The sequence below is a fragment of the Stegastes partitus genome, unplaced genomic scaffold, assembly GCF_000690725.1.
Source record: "Stegastes partitus isolate 25-593 unplaced genomic scaffold, Stegastes_partitus-1.0.2 Scaffold536, whole genome shotgun sequence".
NCBI classification, from domain to species: Eukaryota; Metazoa; Chordata; class Actinopteri; family Pomacentridae; genus Stegastes; species Stegastes partitus.
In genome coordinates, this window is record NW_007578267.1 from 315,039 (window position 1) to 340,721 (window position 25,683).

Consider the following 25,683-nt stretch of genomic DNA (forward strand, 5'->3'; position numbering starts at 1 on the left):
AGGAGAGGACGGAGGGAAAGAATGGTCAAATAATAGAGTAGATATATTCTGATATAGTAGATGTTTGCACTCCTCATAGAGCAAGTGAATAGTGCCTTTGGGAAATGTGCAGATTCTAACACATCCATCCATTATCTAAACACAACTTAATCCTCACGAGGGTCATGGGGAGCTGGAGTCTATCCCAGCTGACTCAGGGTGAAGGCAGGGGACACCCTGGACAGGTCACCAGTCTATCACAGGGCCACACTTAGAGACAGACACACTCACATTCACACCTACGGGCAATTTAGAATCACCAATTTTTGGATTTGTGGGAGGAAGCCGGAGAATCCGGAGAGAACCCACGCTGCACGGGGAGAACATGCAAACTCCACGCAGAAAGATCCCGGTGCCCCCACCGGCGACCTTCTCGCTGCAAGGCAACGGTGCTACCAACTGTGCCACCTTGCAGCCCGATTTTAACACATGAATCTTGCAAAACATAATGTTTGTGTCTCTAATTTCATAAAGCTTTCAAAAGGCATTGCACAGTTTGATTCTTGTGTGTTAAACCGGCCCATTTAAAATTAAAATGCAAACCCTCTGAATCCATACAGAGCTGCATATTGCTACACTGGAAGGCTGAAGCATGTTAAATATACAGACTTGGGGGCTGAGTAAATATTACTTCCAGCTCTGTGGCGTTTTGTATTATTACCACTGGAGGGCAGCACCCCCATTCCCTCATCGCCCACTGCAGGACAGAGGCCCTGCTCTCTCACAATAGTTCAGAAAGAGGCGACTCTGTGTTTGATCGAACACTCTCACCGTACGGTGTAAATCTCACCTGACTGACTTCACTGTTTGTCTTGCAAGTGCAATTTCAGGACTTCAGTTTACGTGGGTTACCGTCTTTGGCAATTGCAATAAATAAAACTTATCTCTGATAGCAATGTAAAAGCATTTCTCCTCACAAAATGTTACGATCATAGTATCTGAAACTCAGTGAAGACAGATCATGTGAGCAGGCCTTTATCAGAGGAAAGTGCAGTTAGTTGGCCTGCATTTCCTTCACCTTCCTGAGGGCTTGTGTTGACATATCATGCAGGTTTTTTGCCACATTTTGGAGTCTGACAATGCCCTCTTGTGGGGAGTATAACAAAGCAGCAAGCAAAACTGAATATATTCTCTAACTGCATGAATGCATCCTTGTATATCCGTGAACCTTTCAGGTCAAAACTAGCAAACTTTGTTTTTTATCACCTTCTTTCATCAAGTAAAAGAGATCCCAATTCTTGTATCCCTGCAGGAGTTACAGTCAAAATTAGCTTTTTAATTTAATCTGGGCTGATCACCATGAACACAGAAGCAACGTTGTTTTTCATGGCTGATTTATTTGTGTGCTGAAAGAAAGAAATAAAAAGTACCAATCATGTGCAAAAAAACATAAAAGTTTTCTTTTTATCCACATACAAAATACTTTACAGCCAGAAGCAGAACCCTACCAAGGATTTTATAACTCATATTGGAAGCAGCAGAGTTTCTACATAAGCATGAATCTTTTATAATGAGGAGTATTGTCTTTTTTGGGGTTTTTTTCTCCAAAGAATATGAATGCATTCTGTGTCTGTGGTATTTTAGATAAAATGACACAACCTTCTTTGCCGTGGGGATACACTCTGTGTTTCTTGTTATCTCGAACCTGGAGAAGGTCTGGATGACAAAGAGGGGGTGAAACCTGCAGCCAGTGTAGGATTAGAACGGAAAGGTCAACGTTGCATATTTGCATGTATTCCCAAAAAGTCACGTTTAAAATGAAAATGCGCGCACAGAGAGAGTCGGGGGGGGAGGTGATGTTTACACCACAGTGGATTTGTGTGGCGAGTTTTGAAGTTAACACCACCATCCTTAAGCCGGAGTGTTGACTTTGAAGCGTCACACTTGACTTTGTCTGGCAGGCTGAATTATTTAAACCACAAACAATGGCTGTGTACAGCTGGCTGGGTAGGGGATGGGGCTGGTTACAGGTGTGGTTCCCATGGGAACAATACATGCTGGAAATGTAGGCTACTCAGTTACAATTTAGTCCGAACAGATGTAGTGTAATGTAGATGTAATATGATCAGAGAGGCATTAACTATGCATGTTCAAAACACTGTGATATGTCACATGTCTCCATGAGAGTTTTATTTAAACTTTACTGGTGTATTATTGACAATCACACAGCTAATAAATGTTTATTGTGGAGCAAAATAACAGTCACATGATGCAGCTTATAATGTAAAAATTATGAGTTTTTATCTTGTAGCAGTGTGTAAAGCTGTGAATGTGCAGGTTTGAACAGAGTCCTGCTGCTTAGACGTTTCCTTCAGAATAAAAGTGTTTGAATAATAGACTTACCTATATGAGAAATTAAAACATACAACTATACACATAATGCAGTGAAAATTAGCCATTAAGCATAACAAAAATGTATTTAAGTTCCTCCATTTTCAATTGTTAACTGGACAGAAAATGTAGATACTGGGCAGTAGGTAGATGACAAGGATGAAGGGAAGATTATATGCAAGATAGTCCCTCCTCAAAATCAAATTATTTAAATACACTATTTAGGATCAACTTTGGCTCACCTCAGGGCATGGTTCTTTCTCTCTTGTTCTATGATGAGCTGTGATTTTTTTTTTCTAACCACTACACTAGAAACATTAGTGTGTTGCTTAAGTGCAGCTCTGCAGCAGTAGAGTAGAGGTTTATTCATTCATGGGCAAAGATGTTCTGTGCAGCGTAAAGTGAAGTCTAAAATTAGTTTTGTTTTACAGAAGTAATGGCTGTTCTGCACGGTGCAGAATATTATGGAAAAGTTTGAATGAATAGCACCTTCCAAAAAGTCATTAAAGGTGCTCTACACATGATGTCTACTGAAAAACACAAGAAAATATGTAGTGTAGGGATCCTAAAAGTGTAAAATACAGTAACATGTGAAAAGTCTACTAAAAATCACTAAGAACCTGTTTATTTGACCATGGCATTTAAGACTATAGTCCCAAATGTTTTATGAATAGTCATAGATAGTCATAGATATAATATTGTTTGTTTTCTGACAATAAAAGCAATAACAAAAATAGCCCTGGGTCTATCAGCTGATATTATGATCATGTGTTAAAACCCTCAAAAATATTATGCTAGAGTTGGCCAAATATGTTGCGAAATTGTTTTACTGTTCATAAAAAAAACTGATCTGTTTACAAAAGTTAAAATATTTGTCCGTCTAGTTAAGTGTGGTATTTGAGAAACTTTTACATTCAAAGAACTCCAGCAGGATATCTGCAGCACTCAATTTATTTCATGTTACGTCTACGTTTAGAGTACACATAGAACGTGATGTAATTAATAATGCTAAGGTCTTAGCCTTAATATTTTTTACAGTCAGTTAAAGTTATATATATGTATTTTATATATTTGTTGTAGGGTTTTAATCCCAAATATTTAAATCACTCAGGTTAATTCTCAGAATAAATCACACTGTTGGGTCTTAGCCTCCTCAATATTTAAACTTAATGCATAACACTAACCCTATTTGGCATTTTGGCTCATGATTATATTTTATTATATATTTTTTTAACAATAAGAGACTCCACCTGGTGGCACAACCAGGTACTACAGCCGATTTATAATGCTCAAAGAGTGCATTATTTAGGAAAACAATACACTTGCATACTAAATATTAAACGCTAAGAATAAAAATCGATTGAGATATCCTTTAATTTAAAATAAATAAATAAATACAGCAATGATTAAAACTAATAATATTAGTTTAAATTATTTTTTTAGTATTATTATTATTTAAAGTGATGCAGTGATTAAAAATACTGACAAAACGTGTCAGCTCATCTGGACAGCCCTGTGGAACATGAAAAAGCACAGACCGGAAGTGGGATGATCTTACTTTGCACACAGCACAACATCTCATTTTACTTTTTTCAGTTGATATATCCTAATAATGGCGCTATAATCATGTTAAATCTAAAGTCCGCCGAGCCCCCAGTTTGTCAAGATCGCAACAATTGCTCCGCGGAGAGCCAAAGTCTCTGTACTACCAGACGAGTGAAGTATTATTGTGAAGGGCCGGACCGGAAGCGTGGCGGTGGCCGCTGCCGGGCTGTTCCAGCAGCTCCTCCGTCAGTCTGAGCTGCACCTACAGTTCTAACAGTCGCCGCTGCAACGAATGGAGGCGAAGTGGTGGGAGAGACATCACCGAGGAATTGTTCCGCTGTCCGAATAGCTTCTCTCTCTTTTTTTTTTTTTTTTGTAAAATTTTGTAAATTTCCCATCTCAGATGCAACAAGGATTTTAAACCCGAAGTCGTGTCAGGCGGTTAAAGAAACGCGAGAGTTTTTTGAGAAAAAGTCGGTTCCCTTTTTTTTCTCTCCCCCCCTCTTTCCCTTGAACATCTCGTTTGCCTGTCATTTAAAAGAAGAAAAAAAAAGGGCGTGTGTGTGCGGGGTGAAGGCAGTTTTAACCAATTAATGTAGGTATATATGGTGTTTTAGGGTATTTTTTTTTAAAAACACCATCTGGGTCTGAAGGACACTAGTCTTAAGGATGGGATGCACGCTGAGCACCGAGGACAAGGCGGCGGTGGAGCGCAGTAAGATGATCGACAGGAATCTGCGGGACGACGGGGAGAAGGCGGCCAGGGAGGTCAAGCTGCTGCTGCTCGGTAAGAAGGATGAAGGGAGGGAGTCGCTCGGTTAGTCAGTCGAACTTCGCTGCTGTGTTCGGCCACAAGGAGGGGGGAACACACCCAGAAAAAAAGAAAAAACAAAAAGCCATTGGAGTTGGTTAATTATCCGGTTAATGCTCGGCGGTTGTGAAGTGTTGCTGAGTTTCAAGTCCGCATCGTTAGCTAGTCCCCCCTCCCCTCCTAGCTAGCTTCAGTCAACTCTGGTCCCTGAATGCAACATTTTTTTTTAAAACAACACCGAATGAGCCACATGTGTTTGAAAATAGTCACATTTGTTCAAGTTAAGTTTTCTCTCTCTTTTGTTTTTTTCCATTCTGTTGGCGTCCATTGAGCAGCCTCTATAGACCATTTGTATTGACTAAATCCTTCCAACAATGGCACATTTCCTCTCCAGTCCAGTGCAGTGCAGTGAAAATAGGCCTTATGGCTCATTAGGGGCCCAGTGTGACTGAAAACTGTCCACCATGCTTCCCTGTTTCTTTTATTCCCCCCCTCCCCATACAAAGTTGTAGTAGTCCTATAGTATCTGTAATACTATCTCCAGGTATCCTGTGCGTTCATTTAAAGTCTCCCCTGTTTCGTTCCCATCTCAAGTTCAGCAGCGAAACACCCGACAAAATGTGGCCTGTAAAAGACAAGCAACTTGCGCAACAAATGCAGGAAATTACAGCAGAAAAATAAAGTAGTGTCAGAAGAAAACAGTAGCCATTTCCAACCACTGATTGAATAGCTGGATGACATGCTGATGTGGAGGTAGTCGTTACAGTGGGCGACCTTTGTGCTCCCAAATGGATCCTGGTGTTTGGTTAGAGCTTAAGAAGCTGTTATTCAGGTTAAATTGATATATATTCCTTTGAAATCGGATGTAATTTAAACGGCACAGCACACCCACTGAACTCCTTTATTATTATAATTCCTCATTACACGTGTTTTGTTATCTCCCAGCTCCCTCCGGCATCCCCGTACGCCCAATTACGTGAATTACTTGCATTTAAAAGCCAGTCATGTGTGAATTGATGGCGTTGCTTACATGCGGAGAAACACTGTTATCCTTGTAAATAAAGACCGTAGGTGAAAAACTTTTCCATCAACCCCTTAGGTGGCTAGCGTTGGGAACTGTTGACATGCACACACATGGTATGTGGGTTACCAGGACACAAAGTCTGAAAGCCAGCACCAGTAGCAGGCAAACACCTGACAGACGGCACATAATAAGAGCTGTTAGAAGCTTTTGTGGACATAATTATAAGCCACGGCAAGATAAACAAGCTTTCTTTGTGTTATTTGTTCAACTCGGCGACACATTTTCTCCCTTTTCTTTTCAGCTTTCATCGAATCACACATGAAATCTTCAAATCTCGTCTTTTTCTCGGGATAAAAATTGCATTTGGGTGATATGTTTGTATTGATCTGTTTGCACAAGCATGTACATACTTTCTAGTTGAAGGTAGACTGCATTCCTTGGGTGCTTGGAGACCAGATGGGACTTGCTGATTGAGAGTGAGCAAGTTAGGTCAAGTTTCTGCTATGCTGCTGTAGGGTGGAATTTGACTTTTTCATCTGCCGTTGGTCTGACGCAAACCATGTGGCATTAGTTTTACTCATCTCGTTTTTTCTGATCGAACGGCTACTTCTGCCGGGGTAGTCGGGTGCCAGGTCGTGTGGTGCCGCTCGTGACTGCTCCGGTACTGTTTCCCTTCATTTGTGTTTGATCCATTCGCCGTGGTAGCCAGGTAACCCGCTTAGCCTCTTCAGGTTACTGCCTGAAGTGACACACAGAGAGGCTGGGATGCCAGGAGAAAGGAAAAGAGGGCCTGTAAGATGAGAACACTGCTAATGACTAGAGCATTAAAAATGAAAAAGCTTGGCTGCGGTGAAGCAGGGGGCCTGAGTTAGGCGCTGGAGTTGTTTACCTTGCAGATAAACAGCCAGTGAAAAGATGCCTTTTCGAGGTTGTTGATTCACAAGCAGTTGAGGAATACACTTTTCTCTAAACACACCGTCAACAAAGCATGTGGCTTGATGGTAAATGGCTGTAGAGATGTGTTGTACACACTGAAAGAACACCTGGTGGTGGTGACCACAAACAAATGTGTAGATGTTCAGGTGTATCTGTTAGACCTGCGACCAGTGATAGATGAGCTGGTGACTGTTCAGTTTATTTCCCACAATTTTAATAATCGATTAATTAATTCTCTGATTCTTGCTTCTTAAAATAGATTTTTTTCTGTTTTTTTTTACTCTGCTATGACAGTAAGCTGAACATCTTTGTGTTGGGGACAAAAAGCATTCAAGCATGGGCTCCTTGGGCTTTGCTAATCACTGATTGACATTTTTTTGTGACAGTTTATGCAACAACCAACTAATTGACATTAATCGACAATGAAGCTAATTGTGAGCTGCAGCCCTGACACCTTGCCGTTTGCTGTGGTGACCTGGTTCTCAAGCGCTGTTGTAAATGTTAATCCGAGGCTTACACGTTTTCCCTGTCACTGCCGTAAAGTCACCGCTCTGACGCAGAAAAAAACTTGATTTGCAAGAAAAAGTCATTTGAATCTGTGTCGCTGTGCGCACGCTGTCAAGTCCCAAACCAGCTCCAGACTCAGGTGTCTCACAGAGAGAGGAAATGTGATCTTTTCTCTGAAAACTGAACATATTTCTCATTAAGCTCATAGTCTTTATTTGGCTCTCATTTTATTTCCGTCATCTCCAGGACCCAATTATCCTACTATTCATATCTACATGCTAAAATAGATTATAATCTCCTCAGCCTAATTACTCTTTCTATAGCTGTCATGCAACTGTGGGAAGATTTTATTAATAATCCTTCAGCTTTGCCTGACATTTGTCATTGTTCTCTGTTTAATGTTTTCTGTTTTGTTCCAAATTATCCGGCTACCCAACATGTAGTGGCACTCATCTTGGAAATAGAGCGCCTGTCACCGTAAACGTATCTGACAAAGTAGTTAAAATGTTGGCATCACTGTAAGTGTCATTAGACAGCGGCGTGAATAGGTCGGTCTGTGCCAGTGTGTGTGGCAAACAATCTTTTAGCTGTCGATTTGCTTTTTGCAAGATCGATCTGTGTGATTTAGCGTGGTCATTTCCCCCGGTGGGCAGCACCACTCGGAGGCTCCTGGAATCCTTTATGAGTGACTCATACTTAAATCCTCCCAGAGGGAGAGGGAGCGCAAAAAAAAAGAGGAATTGGATAGTGAGTGAGAGGAACAATAAATCATGAAATGACTATAGGAGACTGAGAGAATGTAAAAGAGGAAGAAGGATATGTGCAGCTGAATACGAGTGGAAAACTCAGAGAGAGAGCGAGGGTTGATGGCATTGGGCTCATGCTGCTAATGTGGCATTACTAATGTGTTTAGCACATTGTGCCAAAATTCATAAGCCCTCCTTGAGCCCTTGGACTGCTCACCTAAAAGTAGACGTGCTGAGCTGTCAGCCTGCCCTGCGCAAACCACACACATTTATCCTAATGCCATTGATCTGACCCCAAAGCCAGCATGAATGAAGAGAAGTTTACTAACTTTAATTCAGCCTGGCATGTGAAGACAGATCACTAATCCTCCAAGACATTTATCAGCAACATATGGGTAATCTATAAATGGAGAGGGCCCAGGCGTGGTAGCCATTTTAATCGCATTCGTCTCCATACGCCTTTGTTATAAAACATTCCTCATCCTCCCTGGCTTCTTACCCAGGGGAAGATCAACCAGGGGGGAGTTCCAGGAGGAAAGATGTGTTTGCGGTTGTTAGATAGGAACGGCTCTGTTTTCTGTGAAGAGGTTGGGAGGAGGGGGAGAACACAATTTTCACCGCAAGGGTTAGCTCGAATTTTCCTAAAATAGTTTGAACCACTAGAAACAGAAACCAGCTGCTCCAGTGGTTCAGAGTCTATGGCTGTTTTGGGGTGGGTGTATCAAAGCAGTGGGTGTGTAACACGACTCTGCACGGAGAACGATAGGTCAGGCCTGTGGTTCTGCGTAACCCTTGAAGGTCTGCGCGTGTTTGCGAGGCGAAATCAGTGCGAGTGTGTTCCTCAGACCTCGAGGCTCTGACAGGAGCCACACCCTAAATGATATCACCGGCGTTGAGAGGCCAGATCCAGGTCACTTACATAAACACATGGCTCACGACGCACTGGTTATGATGAAGACACAAAGTTTGCCCAATCTTAACCATGGGAATGCTCAGAATTGCTAGACAGGCTTATTGCAGTTGTATTTTCGGTGCCAGTTTCTGTAGAGTGGTGCTGGCAGTTGGATTCCCATGACAAGCCATCACGCATAACTGTTTATTTTGGCTGTGTTACACAAGGTGATGAGAATTTGTTCTTTGTGAGGCATCTCATCATCATTTCCACTCATTTAAGCAGCACTTGAACGTCGTCAAAATTCGCACACATTTTTGTAAGTGGAGAAAAATATGACGCATCTCATGTCCTCTTAAAGTCGAGTGATTGTCCTTAATATTTGCATTGTTTCTTAAAGTTTGTGTGATAAAATAGATCCACTCTTGAATCATAAAGAGCTGCTGATGTATTTAAAGGTGGAGCCTGCGATTCTGAACAAACCTTTTTAGTATTTTACGAATTCTTACTTAAGTTCCTGCTATGTAGTTGTGATCCAAGTATTCCTAAATTTAATCCTAATTATTTGTCTACGTTCTTGACTGAGTTTTGACAGCAAATCCAGAAAATTTTCCAATGCTTCCCAGCCTGGTTATTTTTCTCTTTAGCCATTCTGGTTGTAGCTTTTACTGATTTGGCACTCATGACCAATATATTAGCAACACCGCTACAACATCTGTAGCATGGAGGCAGCAGAAACTAGCCTTTTGCATTATTAGCAAATTTCCAGGGAACTGGCAGAAGGTGATGTCTGCAATTCTCGGGAAAAATTGTTGGTATGTAGCCAGTTAGCACATTTCGATCATGATTTCCTGCTATCTTTCTCCTCATCTTTCCTCCTCTTCTCTTTCCTGTCTTGTGCACAAATATTAACCTACACAGAACATGCTGGAATAGTGTTGTGTGGATCTGAATTTGGCTGAAAATGTAATAATCGAATTACTTTTAGTTGATTACTTGCAGTTCTAAATGCGAGGTCTCTGTTTAGAGCACCCTCTCCCCTATGTATACTTGCTTTATACCACTTTGGAACTTTGGTGTGAGCTCCTAGCCGGCCTGAAGTGGATTTCCACACTGAGAGGCACTGCGTCGGCATTCCAAGCGTCTGTGGCATGGTGGAAATGGCTCTTGGGCAGGCCGAGGGACGCAACCATGCCAGCTCGCACCGCCAGTCGAGCACCGTCTGTGTGCAGGTCCCACTGGGATTCGCACAGCCGAGCGTTTGGCCTCAGAGCACAGGGAGCTGCCACCGTACCATCACCCCTCCTCCTCCAGGGCGCACCGGCACCTGAGTGGTGACACGTAATTAAAATAATGTGTCCTCAGGTGAATCTCATCCAATTATGCTGAAGGTGAAAATGCCAGGACAGTACTATAGGCGCTGCACAGTTTTCACTTTGGGGGGGAAGTTTGTAGGACGGACGGACGGACGAACGCTGCGTGCACTGCAGAAGGATTTTTATAAACAATCCTCTGGCGAATCTGAGCAGGCTCGACGGAGAGCGGCACGGGTCAAAAACGGGCCGTCTTTAATTTTCTTTTTGTTTTTGCAGCCACAAGAAAAGTGGAACTAGATTAGGTGGATGATTTGTTACGCAAGAGCACACCATGTAGCCTCTGCTGACAGCGTCACGAGGTAACAGATAGTGGTAGATTTCATGATGTGATTCCACTTCCTCATATTCTGTTTCTGGAGCCGAGAGAGACACTGCGGGTGATCAGTCGGGGAATGGGCACTCTCAAAAAAAAAAAAGAAAACTTCCCCCCCAGTGGCAGAGGAGCGTTGCGTCAGCGAGGAGCGGCCAATTGCTTTGTGATAACCAAACTCTCCGCTGCTGCAACATGAGGACATTGATTGCACATTAGTAGTACCCATTAGAGCACACAGGTCTAATGAATGTGGTTTGGGAGGATATCACCAGATGGCTTTGATTGGTAAAGGAGAAATTTCACTAAAAGGGCCACTTCCAAGTGCATCAAATCCAGTTGAGGAGAAAGATGCATAATACATCATGGTGGAAGCAACACACACTCAAAGCCACAAAGCCTCCTCAGGTGACTGTGGCCTCACACTAAACATGTCCTGGATATAACGAGAGCCGTTGCCATGACACTGTGACGTTTCTAAAAAGCAAAAGCCATCAGTCTGATTCCCCCCCGTATGGTCTCCCTGTTCCAACCCCATTCTGTTTCTTTTTTTTTTTTTATCACAGTAGAGTCTTGTTAGTCAAGTAAACTGCCGTCAATCCGATTAGCCGACCGAGTGCCTCAGCATCCTGAAGTGACACCATGTTTATCAGGAATTCACAGCGCTGTCAATAACAATCTATTTTATCGTTAGCTGCTCGCCAAGAGCCTTCACACCGAGGCAACACGACGCGAAGCCTGTCCTGATGAAAGAAATGCGAGCACACACTAGGTTTATGCAATGATTGATTCAGTCTTGCTAAGGAAGAGGAAACTTAATCACAAAACAGTCATCGCATTGAGCTTCTTGCTAATGAGCAATCAGTACATTAAGCTGGAACTGCTTGGAGCTTAGGACGAACCAGAAGTTAAAAAAAAAAAAAAAAGCTGGAACACTCGAGTCATCATGAGCCTCACGTCACAAACACACTCCTGTTTCTCAGTTCTTCTTTGGTTGACGTGGTTATGCTCAGGTTATGCTTTCATGGTTCCTCGTCATGCTGTTTGGTCAGATCGGGTCCTCATGTAGAACCCTTTATCCTGATAAACAAAGTCAACTACTGAGAGAGATTGAGATTTGCTTTATTTATCACTGGAGCCTCATTGATTCAGTCACCCTCTTGAAGCATCCACTCTCTAATAAACCCCTGTTTCTGCTCTGTCCTTTCCAGGTGCTGGCGAATCGGGGAAGAGTACGATTGTCAAGCAGATGAAGTGAGTTCATCCCGCCGCCGCTGCGTACATCAAATCACCTCGCGCGCCGAACAATCAAAACAAACTTTGTTCCCCTTCTTTTTCCCGACGACTCCTCACATCAGATATGCATTATGGCACCACAGTAGATTACACACTAGAAGAGCATTCATTTTCCACAACACAAACAGTGTCAAACACCAATCACGCTATTACGGCGTCTCTATGGGTTATGTTACGCTGTGTGGATTGCACTACAAACAGGTAGCATGCATAATGGATCATGAAGACAACCCAGCAGAACGCATTAATATTGACTGTGCCTATATATCATCCACAAACTGTATATGTGGCCTGCATATGAATTACATTCTTCATAAACATCCTTATGGATAGATTCATCAATCAGCAGACAACCATTTTCCTCGCGATGAGCACTGACTTAAATTGTGAGCGGAGAGAAATCAGTGCGATTGAAGGAAAGTGTTGACGTTGTTTATTATCGCATAATGCGGCTGACAGATGTAAACGCTATTAGCTGGTTAAAGCTACACTATGCACATTACATCCTTCCTAATGCTGTAAAGTGAGATAAGTGGCATCTTGTGGTTTTCTTGTTGTGAACAAATCCCATTAAAAGCCCAAACAAATGGATTTTGCCAACAAGTAGAGCTGAAACAAATTGATCAAACCTCAAATATGGCTTCACAATTATGGCCCAAATCATGATGAAATAGAGCGCTGCTTTCACTTCTGTGTGGTGCTACACTTGTCCTAATGTAATCTGAATAAGACATGAAATAAGCTCCTGCATCTTCTAGGGGAAAACTATACCTAAAATTACAACAAAACTCCTCTCTTGCTAAATGTCCGCTCATTGACGGACACTGCAAGTTACCGATGTTCCCTAAATGCGTCATATGCAGGTTACAGTAGATGCTAGCTAGGCGGCTGTGAACAGAGAAGCCTCGAGCCTCCTCACTCAGTTACTGCAGTCAGACAGGTGTGTGATAAAAATGACTTTGAATCGACTGAAATAAGGTGTTTTAATGCTACCCAAGATGAAACCAAGAGATTTTTCTGCTACGAGTGGAGGACATTGTAATTGTTAGTATCTGAGAAAGCCAAAATCATGGTTAGTTTTTAGTAAATGATGCAGCCCCAAGTTGAAAAGTTTTGAGTCAGTAATTGCTTAAAACCTTTTTCTAGCAGCACATTGTCTTATTTTCCACTTCTGAGGAGTGAAAATTGGTTGAATTTCTTTGTCTAATGTGGCTGTAAATTGAAAGTTGGTGGGGTTTCATCTGTCACACAAAACAATTTGAAAATGGGTTGTCTGACATCATTTTTACAGACCAAACTCTTAATGGATTAATCGAAAAAAAGCACTGCTCAGATAAATCAATAGTGATAATAACTGTTAGTTGCAGTTTTACCGTGTTGGTCGTGTTACTCCTCTGCACCATTTTTGCTCATAACCTAAGAAAAGCCAATCATTGAGGCACGTCTTCCCACTGGGTGCGGTGTTTCTTCATTACCACCGACATGGGCACTATAGTTAAACCATACATTAGTAGGAATCGCATCTTCATTAGGAGCAAATTGGCTTAGCTCTGAAAGCCAGCGACAGGTTAGGAAATGTACTGAAAGACTGACTGATTTTGTGCTTCTCATGAGATTTGTTGACGCTCTCAAAAGTATAGAATAATGCCAGGCCTTTTAAACACAATAATCACGTCTCTATTCAGAGTTTTTATGTTAAAATAAACTGCTCCCGAGATGATACTTTAACATTGTATGCATTCAGCTGATGGGTTTTATCCAGAGTGACTGAGTGCAACCGCAGAAAAAGCTTCTTTTCCCTAGATGATCATAATTCCAGCAGCCAGAAATGAGGAGCAAAGCGATCAGGGCCATTGTGGCCGCACAGTGTTTGTACTGACATTACAATGAGCGTGTAAGTTGGGAGTATTATAAGTGGTGCTGGATGTCAGCTGAGGAGAAAACTAAGTCATTTCTAAAAATGTTTAAAAAAATAAGAGGGCGTATCGTTCAGCAGGGAGGATTTGTCATGTTAGAATGACTAGTCTCTGATGGCAGCAGGGACACGACTCACATTCTGACCAGTTTCCTCCTCTTCCTGCAGGATCATCCACGAGGCAGGCTACTCAGAAGAGGAATGTAAGCAGTACAAGGCCGTGGTCTACAGCAACACCATCCAGTCCATCATCGCCATCATCAGAGCCATGGGGCGCCTCAAGATCGACTTCGGGGACGCCGCGAGAGCTGTGAGTGACAGAGGCAGGATGTAATTTGGTCGAAACCCAAAGTGAATCTGTGGCGTTGGAAAACAAGCGACATTCAATTCTCCGTCATTCTGTAGCTGTCAGAGGCCGTTTTGGGTTCATCTGCAAGTAATTCCAAGCATATTTCAATGTTTAAAAGTGAGCTTAGATGCCAGGACGTTTAGTTTTTAAGACTTTTACACTAAGAAGTATCCCTTTTTGCACACAAGACATAATAGAAAAATGTCACATTATTTTGGGTATTTAATCAGTAGTCACTCCTAAATTGTCCTTTATAACCCTGTGACTGTCATGTTAGCTTGTAGCACATTAATATTTATTATTATCATGGTATAGGAGACTGTTTTATGATGCTAACACCACCTCGACTCCTCCCCCAGGATGACGCGCGGCAGTTGTTTGTACTGGCGGGCTCAGCAGAGGAAGGCTTCATGACAGCCGAGCTGGCCGGTGTCATCAAGCGGCTGTGGAAGGACGGAGGTGTTCAAGCTTGCTTCAGCCGCTCCCGCGAATATCAGCTCAACGACTCGGCGGCATAGTGAGTCACGCAAAACCGACGCGTAAACAACCGAGTTAATAATTGCAGGTTCGGCCAACAAAAAAAATAAATCTGAGTCACCCGGCAGAAAAGATTCAGCGGCCCTCCACACACCTATTTATGTCAACAACACATAATGACAAAGTGTTTCACATGAGACGACCAGAAGCCCAAATTACTGCCCTGGCTCTGCAAACACACAGAGAGCTGCTAGCGGCAACCTTCAGCCAGGGAGCAGAGAGCTGCAGTGCCATGCATCTGTCTGGACTTTTAGACTGTCAATATTTGCCTTCCTGCACCAAGCTCGGAGCCCGGCGGCTGGAAAAAGACTGTTTCATCTTTGACCTCACACTTAAGCACAGAAGCATTTGCCACATGCTTAAAACGTTTTTTTTCTTTTTCTTTTTTACACAAAGAAATTCTCTTTATAGCTGAACTGTTGAGGTATTTTTCTTTAACAGCTGGATCCTAGCATATGTTGTGCAAGAGCCCATGGCACTGAAACAAATGATATCATCACAAGACTTTTTTTTTCTTTTTTTTTTTGTGAGGGGAGAAAAGCCATTTGCCTTGTTGTGCTGCTACAGAACAAACACCAGCGGTTACACTGCAGGCCAGGGGAGCTGCAGCGGTTGGCCATTTTCTAATTGGTTCCTCTAATCCTGCCGTCCAGGGGCTTTTCATGAATAGAAAACGCTAAACCTGGTGTATTTTTCCCTTTTTACTGCACTTAATATCTTAGAAGACAAACAAAAGGCTTGTTTGCGTGAAGGGGAGATTGCTTGTGTTTGTCTGCTAACAACTAGAGGTCATTAATTTCTCTCTCTTGTAATTTATCAGCAATAACCTTGAAGTATTAACTTGAGTTATTATACATGCAGAGTGTGGTCATGGTAGACAGATTCATACACTTAGAACAAATAATAAGTACGAACCAACCTCCAGATAAGTCTTTAAAAATTGGAAAGTTTACAAGCAACTTCACTCCATTTTCTTTTGCTTTGGACTCATTTTGCTAAAATGAATCAAAGAAGAAAGAAGCAACATCCTGACAAAGAATGAGTTAAATCTATTTTCTGTAGCTGCCTATTTCCATACGTGATCATGAGGGCGCTACAGTCGATCCCAGCAGGTATTTCATTTGGAAAAATGTGGGACAGGACCCTGGACAGATGGCTAGCACATTACAGGCCCGACACACCGAGACAATCACACTCACACGTGGGGGGGGGAGTTTCCAATTCAGCTGCATATTGTCGGGGGACTATGGGAGGGGACCCGAGCTGCCCGGAGGGAACCCACCAACCACAGAGACAACAATGTACACTCCCCGTTGAAAAGAGCAGGGCTTAGATTAAAACCCCAGGTCCCGTCCTGTAAACCAACAGCTCTAATCGCTGAGCTGCTGTGTCTAAATTTAACAAAGGCAAATTTTTACATGCTGTGTGTGAACTGCTCGCTCATCTTTACCTAATTTCGGGGTTGAGAAGTCAGCAAGTTTTCCTTAATTTCACAATAGAGTGTTGAATATAGAATCTGACTTTGTTTATCCCCCACAATGCACCGGGAGTTGTTTGTTTAACTGGAGAATACACTCTTGACCTTGTTACATTATCTTCCCTCCTACGTCTTCTTTTATTCTTTTCTTCTCCTCCAACCTTTCTCCGCTTGTTTTCCCTCCTCATGCGCGCCTTCTTTTGTGTCCTCCTCTCAGCTACTTGAACGATTTGGACAGGATATCCCAGGCCACCTACATCCCAACTCAGCAGGATGTCCTGAGGACCCGTGTTAAAACCACAGGCATTGTGGAGACGCACTTCACATTCAAGGACCTGCACTTCAAGTGAGAATTTCTTCACTGTAACAACTGGCTCAGGCTCAAAGTGTTTGGTTTTTTTTTTAACACGATGGCTTAATTAGCTTTCCTTCCTGTTACTGACTCATTCAGTGCCGTAGAAATTCCCTTTGTATACGTACAGCTGTAAGTTGTGACACAGTCTGCGAAGGTGTTGCGCACATCAGCGATGACTCAGTCGCAGCCCTCCGTTAACAAACACAGAGGAAGTGGGGGCAGCGAGGCCACTGATGGCATGATATCACAAGTTTTTGTCACTGAAATGAAGACAGAAATTCCAAAGAAACGCAATAGTGTAACACCGCTTCACATAATGTAGGAATCAGTGGCCGAGCAGGTGTCTCATTTCTCCAGTTTAACCGCTAACCGTGTCGCTGTGACGGTAAAAAGAATGACTAACCTGCCGAGCCTGTCATTCACATGCTTAGACAAGTAAAAGTGTTTACGCCGCAATTACATATTAATTATTTTCTTTGACAATCCCTTCCGCAGTCCTGCTATTAAAACCCAAAAGTATTTCCAGATGGGATTTGTGCAGTTTAGTGGACCAGAAGGAGCTATTACAGAAGCTAAATGAGGCCTTTGTCTGTTCTCCTGACATCTCTCCTTGCACCACATGGTTTTCTTTTTCTTATTTTTACATTTATATGCAACAAAAATAAATAAATAAATAAAAAAGCATCTCTTTGGAAACTGATTCGAATCTGTGTTTTGCAGTTAGATACGATAACTCGTCTTTAATTTCTGAATGCCTTCGTTTCTTCTGCTCTTACGTAGTTGTTGTGTGTGCAGTTCTTTATACAGGGATTTTTTTTTTTTTCCTGCAGGGAAGGAATTTTTGGCACTCGCCCAAAGAGATTTTAGCAAACCCCAGAGGAAAATCACCAGCGCCAAAATGATACGAATTAAGAATAAAAATAGAAATTCATTTCTTAACTAGCTTTGTTAATTAGGGTTGCATTTACTCAAGCCTAATAGACATTTTTGTTCATCAAAAGGGTCAGAAATAGCAGGAAAACACACTTAATTTCTCATTCGGAGATCAACGGCTTAACTGTACAAAGACAGATCATATTTATCGTTGTGTAAAAACCTCTTTCTGAAAACCATAATGTGTACATTTGCTGGACACCTCAATGTTCTTCACTCCACTAACATGTTCCGACAGTTACACAGTAATAACAAAGAATTTCTGTCTTCTTTCCCCATTTATCACTTGCTCTTCTCACCGCTGCGAGAAAATAGAGCAGCAAGCGGCCTCCAGACATTTATTCTATGCGTGAGGTTTCGCGAACACTGCTCGTATTGTACGCGTTCACGCAGAGGAACACGCCTGAACTCGTTGACTCCTGTCTCCCAACCAGAATGTTCGACGTGGGCGGTCAGCGGTCCGAGAGGAAGAAGTGGATCCACTGCTTCGAGGGTGTGACCGCCATCATCTTCTGCGTGGCCCTGAGCGATTACGACCTGGTGCTGGCTGAGGATGAGGAGATGGTGAGCAGCTCAGCCGCGTGACTCGCAATACGCAGCAGGAACTTTTGTCTTTGTGTGCCCGAGTCAGACAAGTAGAAGTAAAGGAGAGGTTCCGCTCAAAATCTCCCCTCGTTTATGGATCACTGAGCAAAGCACAATGACCGACGTCAGGTTTTTTTTTTTTTCCCTCTCCCCTCCCACTCAGAACCGAATGCACGAGAGTATGAAGCTGTTTGACAGCATCTGCAACAACAAGTGGTTCACGGACACCTCCATCATCCTCTTCCTCAACAAGAAGGACCTGTTTGAGGAGAAAATCAAGAAGAGTCCTCTGACCATCTGCTACCCAGAATACGCTGGTGAGACCCGCAACAAAAAGCCTTTTTTATTCACTCAATATGTAATTTATATCACTCATATTTTAAGGCAACAGTTCTAAAATTTTACCGAATATAAGGCTGTAGCCAGTAGTCAGTTAGCGTAGCTTAGCATAAAGTTAGGAGTAAAAAATCTGACCCGTTTAAATCATTTGTCATAGTTCAGGACACATACTTGTTGGTTTCTTCTTTTGAAACAGGCCTTGGTGAGGCAAAAGTCTTGCACTGCTAACGAGGGCTAGAGCTGATTATTGTTTTCTGTTTTCTTGATTAATCAGTTCGTTGCTTGGAGTGTAAATGTCAGAAAACATTCAGTTTACTGTCATCGAGGAGAAAAGAGAAGCTGGAATCAAAGAATTTCAACTTAAAAGACTTACTCAAACCAAATAATTGTTTTAAGAGCTGACAGTTAAATGATTGATCGATCAAACACGACAGTGAAACTTCTCAGCTGCCACGGATCAAGTGTCGGGTGCAGCTGTCAGTTAGTCGTAGAAGTACAGAAGATGGAGTTAGAGGATCCGCCTGCATCGTTTTGTTCTGCTGTGTGTGAGCTTTGTGGGTTTAGTGTTTGCCTTTGACAGTGACTGGAAGAAAGTGGTGGAAATAACGATGCGGTGCAACACAGGACTAATGAACCATTTAAGAAGACATTAGCAGAGTGTGTCCTTTGGCAGCGCACGGAGGAGAGAATGCAGGGTTTAAGCACATGATTGAGTTGCGCTATGATATCCCCTCTCACAGACACTTAAACGGCTGTTACCTGTTTTTACCAAATAAATGAAAAACACATTAAAGTTGACGATGCCCCCCTCCCCAGCTTACTGAACCCGAAACCGTGATAAGAAAGTAGAGCTCAGTGACTTAGGGAAATTATCGAATTGTGATTTTTCTTGGAGAAATTGCAAATTGATTTGCATTGTAATTATTATTAGCTCAGACTTCAGTTCAGTGTTTGCCGTGTAATAGATTTAAAACATGTCATGCAGTATTAAGACATGAAGCGCTTGTGCTTGTCACATGACGACTACACTTTAAACCCCGTGTCACACATGTTGCATAACCTGCATTCTTCATTGCGATTTTCTCTTTACATTGTTTGAAATCAGTTTAGCTCTTGTTTAAAAGTAGAAAAATCCAGAAAATGTTAAGCTAATAGAATAAAAAACCCTTAGCTCAGTCTGTGTAAATGATAGCGACGTCTAAAACCAACAAGTTTCAGCTGAGCAACGTTTATGAAGCAGACTACTGTGGTGAGATAGTCCAGTAATCTCCTATAAAACCACAGCTTTATGTGTTTGTAATTGGTTTTATACACATTAAAAAATGTGAAATGCGTAATAACTAACTAACTTTCACAGCGTTCAGCTTTGATGTGCCATCATATGATTACAAGAAATTCTCACACTTGTAAAGGAAGCCTGTTTAGCAGGATGAAGCTCAGCCGTGTCATTCATTAACTCAAACCATACAAGTGTGTGTTTTCAATGTCCCTTTCTGTGCGCTGGCTTCCTGGCTGCCTCACTTCCTAATCCTCCTCTTTTCAAGGCTCCAACACGTACGAGGAAGCAGCTGCCTACATCCAGTGTCAGTTCGAGGACCTGAACAAGAGGAAGGACACCAAGGAGATTTACACCCACTTCACCTGCGCCACAGATACCAAGAATGTGCAGTTTGTGTTCGACGCCGTCACCGACGTCATTATCAAGAACAACCTGAAAGACTGTGGTCTCTTCTGAAGATAACGAGGATGAAGACGTCAACCTTTTTTCTTGGTAAAGAACTCGTAATCACGTGTAACAAGCAGAGCTCTGTCAAGGTTCGAAGCATTTTTACGCGGCCGCATGCAGTGAACAGGTGCATCTCAGCATTACGGCTGAGTGCACGTGTTGTGGTTAAAATGCTGCAGTGTAGCTTTTATCTTTCTATCTGTTTCATGAATTGGCATTAAATTGTGTGTTTCCAGAGCTTAAGCATGCAGATTTATGGCAGAGCAAAGCTGCAGTTGACCACAAAGATGCAGCACAATCCAATTTTTACCACTGAATCGCTGAAATCAGCGCCTTCTTTTATCAAAGACTTAAATTCATTTTGTACTCCATTTAGATGTACAAGGAACGATAGCGGAGAGGTCAAGCTCTGCAAAGCCTCTCTTTTCATCAGTCCTCCAAATATCCTCCTTTCATGTTTCTTTATTTCTGCTCTCGTCCTCAGGCAGTGGAGCCAGCTTATTGTGCATCTTTGGTGGGGAAGATGAGAAGAGTCGGGAGGATCAGTCACGGACCAGTGCTGTACTATATGCCACTTTTAACAGCTTTATTTATGTTTTTTGTCTTGGAACATTTTTGAACTAGCGTTACAACATTTGTGTAAGATGTTTGTATCATTGTAAAAGCGTCACCGCAAATTTTCGCGCATTTTTTTTTTCTTCTTTTTTTTTTCGAGGAGAGGAAGGAGATCGCTTTTTTTATTTTTTTTGTTTTGTTTTTTTTGCTGTTCCTTCTGCCGCTGTCTCTGGAAAAGGAATCTTTGCTGTTGGTGGAAATGCCTCTTTTCTTCCTTCCCTACAACCAAAAAAAAAAAGGGGAAGAAAAGGGGTACGACTTTGAGTCCAGTCTGTTGGTACTTGTGCCTTCGCATGCCTTTTTACTGCGGTCGTAGTCCCGATGCTTGTTCTGTTGCCTGCTGAATTGTTCTAGACATAAAGAGGTAAACTGTTTTCATATGTTAGTGTCTCTGCTATCTTCTGTGTGCATACCACTGAGCTATCAGGAGGAGGAAGATTTCCCTCTGGTCTAAAGGTACATGGGTCTCCATGGTGACCAACATGTAGCCTCCACAGTCCCCCTACCTCCCCCCATCCCCTCACCCCCCCACCCGCCATGACAATGGAAGGTCTCGCTGGCCGATCACACAGTACAATACTGAGATGTATATTGTTACATTTACCCCACAAATCTGGGGTTCTGGTTTTTAAACAGTGTATAAAATATTCATTCATCCCAACCATTCAGACAATGGTTAGCTGAGGCACTGAGCGTATGATGTGCTCGAGTGTTTAAAGTACAAAGACCAGAGTAGGCACATTTTACTGTATATTTTAATGTATTTGGAGGAGAGGTTATGGAGTTTTTGGTGTTAAAGAGAGAGAGAGGGAAGAAAAAAAAACTGAACCACAGAATAGATGGTTGCAAAGGTGAGGATGAGGTCTGAAATGTTTTAAGGTTCAGGCGTCGTTCTCGGATCTGATGACTGGAGAGTAGAGGCACGGCTTGAGGATCTATGGCGCCTTTGCACCATGCGATTATAAACTAAGATGGTCAAGGGAGCCTGGTCTGTGATTTTTAGATCAGAACTACTTTGCCAAGAGGAGCGACGATAAATATGGTCCCGGATCTGTTCATATAAAGAAACTGCCACAACTGTCTATGTATGTGTATGTTCTCCGTGGAAGGAGAATCTTTGTAGACTCATCTCCCTTATTTTGCTAATAAAAACCATTTACAAACCAAACGGAGCTGCCGTGTTATTGTGTGAGCGATTGTGCGGTTAGTTTAATTCGCCGCAGAAGCGCAAAACAGAATAAATACACTCGATTGTGTTCCCTTTTGTAATAGTTTGGATCTTTCCCTGAGATGTCATGCTGCCATCACATGCTCTCCTCAAGGATAAATACCTCAGACTGTTCTTAGTGTTTGTTAATGACCTGACAGGATTCCTCTGATAAGATCAAATACATATTTTCCTGTTCGGTATGTCTCATGCAAAATCTACTTCACTAGACGCTGTTGTTATTTTTCCTGGATCATGAAGTCACTCTTTGATGCTTCTGTAGTCTTCCGATGCCAATTCACATGGCCGGCCAGCGAGCTCGCCACACAGACGATAAACTGTTAGACGTACCGTATGCATTTCTTATGAACCGAGACACCTTGTTATCTCCAAACAGGGAGTCCCACAGAGGCAATTAGAGACAATGCTGTCAGTTCCACGCACAACCTCCATCACATCTGTATTCCACTGTGGCCCTAAAGGCTGCGTGACTGCAGTAACGCTCGGTGCGAGAGGGTTGTTTGGATGAAAAGTGATCATGGTCCACATCAGAAACGTCGATATGCATGTGCAGATATAGAAACCGCCTTCACTGTAGTTTTTTTTTTATTTGTTCCCGGCTGTGACGGAAAGCAGTAAAAAGGCTGCTGCCATCGACTGATGTGTATCTTTGGCATATGTCTATTTGCATTGTAAATGTGCAATGACCTGTAAATGCCATGAGCAACGGTTTCCCTTTCTAACAATACCTCTACAGATGAGAAAGCGCACGCAATGTACAGTCGTCCTCAAATCTATTCATACCCTCCCGTAAAAGAAGGACAAAAACAGCTGTTGAAATTGACAAAAGTAATAATAAATAAAAAATTTAGGAAAATCATGACATTGCTTTTGAATTCTGGTTCAACAGAAATATTCAAAATAAAAACAAAAACAAGTAAACAAGCATGATGGGACCCGTAAACTAATATTTTGTTGAACAACCCTTTGAGCCAATCAGTTCAATCAAGTGTCTTCTGTAACTCTCAGTCAGACTTCTGCACCTGTTGACAGCAATATTGATTTTGGTCCACTGCTCATTAGCAAAGTGCTCTAATTTGGCTGTGACAATTTTTTATTTTTATTTTTTCCCTCAACCACAATTCAAAAGCAATGTCTTATTTCACCAAACTATAATTTAGCAAATTTTTATTTATTATTACTTTTTTCAGATTCTACTTATTTAGTGACTATGATGAAATAGGCCTTTTCTTTAATTGGAAGGGTATGAATAAATTTGAGGATGACTGTAATTTGTGTTTGTACACATAATGTTTAAAATCAGATTTTTTTTTAGCCACTTGTGAGCCGTAAATTTGGCTGTAAACACAATATTTAGATATCAATGTATTAAAGTTATATGGCAAGCTAATAGTTCCTTTTTTAACACTTCAACAGCAGCGGTCTTTAAGAAAATGGTGAAATCCAGTCTCTCTTTTCATCTGTTTTTGTCTCCACTAGCTCCTGAGGCTAGCTCATTAGCGGCTAATGGTCCTACTGCGTTCACTAGCTAGTTGCCACCTTTGCCATTTAGCTTTGGGCGGGTAAGAGATTATGCTAAACTCCTAAAATTTTAAACAGGGAATTAAAACACTCTGAGAAGTATTGCAAGGTTGTGGTAGATGATGTTTGGTGAGTTCATCCCCCATTATCATTAAATTGTTATTTAAAAGAAATATGGACGAGCAGAGGAATGGGAGCCGAGCAAGCTAGCTGCTGCTAGTTAGCCCCACGTGTAAAAAAAATTGCACATTATTATTATCATTTTGTTTAAGTTTGGAGTTTGTCTAAGTACGCTTACAACAGGATAACTTTCAGATATAAAATATAAAAAGCTCTGCCACAACCCACACTATTATTCAAGGCTAACAATAAACAAGCATACGTAAATGCTAGTAGCCCTTTGCCCCGGCAGCCATTTTGGCTCCTCATGGCAGGACAAGCACAGGTGTTGCTGATGACACTGACAGCAGCTTCCATTCAGGTGAGGCACTTCAAGGGTTCACTAGAACTTGATGGTTTTCATTTAATTTATTCCACTCATGCTCTTTCAGCTGTTCTAACTCAAAATGTCCACCAAGAAAAATGTATATTCAGCACCAAATGACCCTCTCCATCAACCTGCCAGCCTGACACGCAGTCTTCACAGGTAAGCTGTTTATGTTCTTTGTTCCTGCTGTGTGGCCTGTTCCAGTCAGTCGTTCATATGAGCGGCCACAAATGCTGTGGTGGCATTTCTTTGGTCCCATATGGCGGAAATCCAATTGTTATTGTGTTTTGTGGCTAGAGGTGTAACGGAACAGCTGTTAAGACGTGAAGATGTTTACTTTTGCCTCCCCTCAGCTACATAGCCTTTCCAGCTTCACAAGACAGTAAGCATTTTACTCAACCACAGAAGCCACCTAACTCAAACTTTCTATCATCCTGCTGTCTTGGCTTTGAAGTGAGCCATTTAGAATGAACAGCTGCCTCATAGTCCACCAGGTTTATTTAATTTCCAGAGCTGCTATCTCTAAAATGTCTCAACTACAAGTAAAGCACACCACATGTTCTGCTGTTGGCTGCAAGAGTGAGCACAAGAGTCTTCATGCACTCCCAGCATCTGAAGACTCAGTGGATTGATGTCATTAATGATGGCAGTGTCCCCCCAGCTGCAGTAAAGTGTTTAGTGTTAACATGTTGTGCAGCTAATGTGGCTGACATTTTTATTAGTTTTGATCTTATGTCCACGGGCCAGAGCTCTGTGGTAGCTGCAAAGCTGTCAGACATTGAGAGATGGTGGAATCTTTAAGAGCGATCTGAAACCAGTACACAAGACTGAGTTGTTTTCTGTGTTTTGGAGTCACCTGTTTCCCATTACAAAAGAGTCTGAGAATATGCATAAAAGACTAAAAAAAAATCTGTATGAATAAATAGCTTTGACAGCTTAATTTACTTGTGTTGACTCAACATAATATATTAGGGGTGATTCAACGTATTTCCAAGGGTCGGGTCCAACTTAATTTAATCAAATTGGGCAAACTAAAATTGCAGTCTTAAATATTAGATGAGTAAGTGAAGTTGATTTATTGAAATTACATAGTCTAAGAGAATTACTTACTGCTAAAAGAAAGTCATTTAATCACATGCAAACAATACTTTTCATGATATAGTTAATTCAAATAATAATGTATCACGGAAACATATTTAATTGCGTTAAAAATATGAACACTGCATAGAAATAAACAAGATTGTCTTATTTTGTCTCAACATGAATTGCTAAATTGCTAAATATTATGCCAATACAGCATTATTTATTCATGTTTATTTTTGAAACATGTTGTACAAAGTCCATTTTGCACTAAATGTAACAGGCAGTCAATTTCCCTTTTTGAGTGCAGTGCCCATTAAGGCTAGATGTTAACCAGCCGTCATTTCAGAGCCATTTTCAAGCTGCTGCTCTGTACTGCTAAACTACAGTTGTGTTTTTTAAAAACCATAACACCGTCTGACAAACTCACCAAACATGGGTTAAAAACAATGACCGTGCTGTGAAATCAGTGATATTTCCATGTAAAATGATGACTCAGAGAGAGAGTTTGAAACAGGAAATAAAACTGCACCTAGCAACGTCTGCTGCCATACTGTCAACTGTTACGCCTGGTGCTGTCAGCCAGTTGCAGAGAGAGTCTTCTTCCTGAAGGGCAGGTGGAAGGCGACATAATTAAAGCTAAAGGGACTGAAAAAACCTGTTTAGAACATAGACTGTATAAAAGATGGACGTAGCAACCGGCCCTGAGAAATGAAGCCAACC

General features: G+C 41.9%; 1 protein-coding gene across 1 annotated transcript; it reads left to right on the plus strand.

The window, feature by feature from the left end:
- Positions 1 to 4,153: 4,153 nt before the first annotated feature.
- gnai1 (guanine nucleotide binding protein (G protein), alpha inhibiting activity polypeptide 1) lies at positions 4,154 to 21,812 on the plus strand. The gene is made up of 9 exons (XM_008288014.1): positions 4,154 to 4,702; positions 11,729 to 11,771; positions 13,897 to 14,038; positions 14,437 to 14,594; positions 16,309 to 16,437; positions 17,814 to 17,943; positions 18,128 to 18,281; positions 19,848 to 20,074; positions 20,514 to 21,812. Exons 1-8 carry the CDS (start codon positions 4,585 to 4,587, stop codon positions 20,036 to 20,038), a joined length of 1,065 nt encoding a protein of 354 aa, XP_008286236.1. The 5' UTR covers positions 4,154 to 4,584; the 3' UTR covers positions 20,039 to 20,074; positions 20,514 to 21,812.
- The last annotated feature ends 3,871 nt before the right edge of the window (positions 21,813 to 25,683 follow it).

Coding starts and splice junctions, on each gene's coding strand:
- gnai1 (XM_008288014.1), top strand. CDS start 4,585: ATGGGATGCACGCTGAGCACCGAGGACAAGGCGGCGGTGGAGCGCAGT. Junction 16,438..17,813: donor TTCAAGGACCTGCACTTCAA/GTGAGAATTTCT, acceptor TCTCCCAACCAG/AATGTTCGACGTGGGCGGTC. Junction 18,282..19,847: donor CTGCTACCCAGAATACGCTG/GTGAGACCCGCA, acceptor CCTCTTTTCAAG/GCTCCAACACGTACGAGGAA.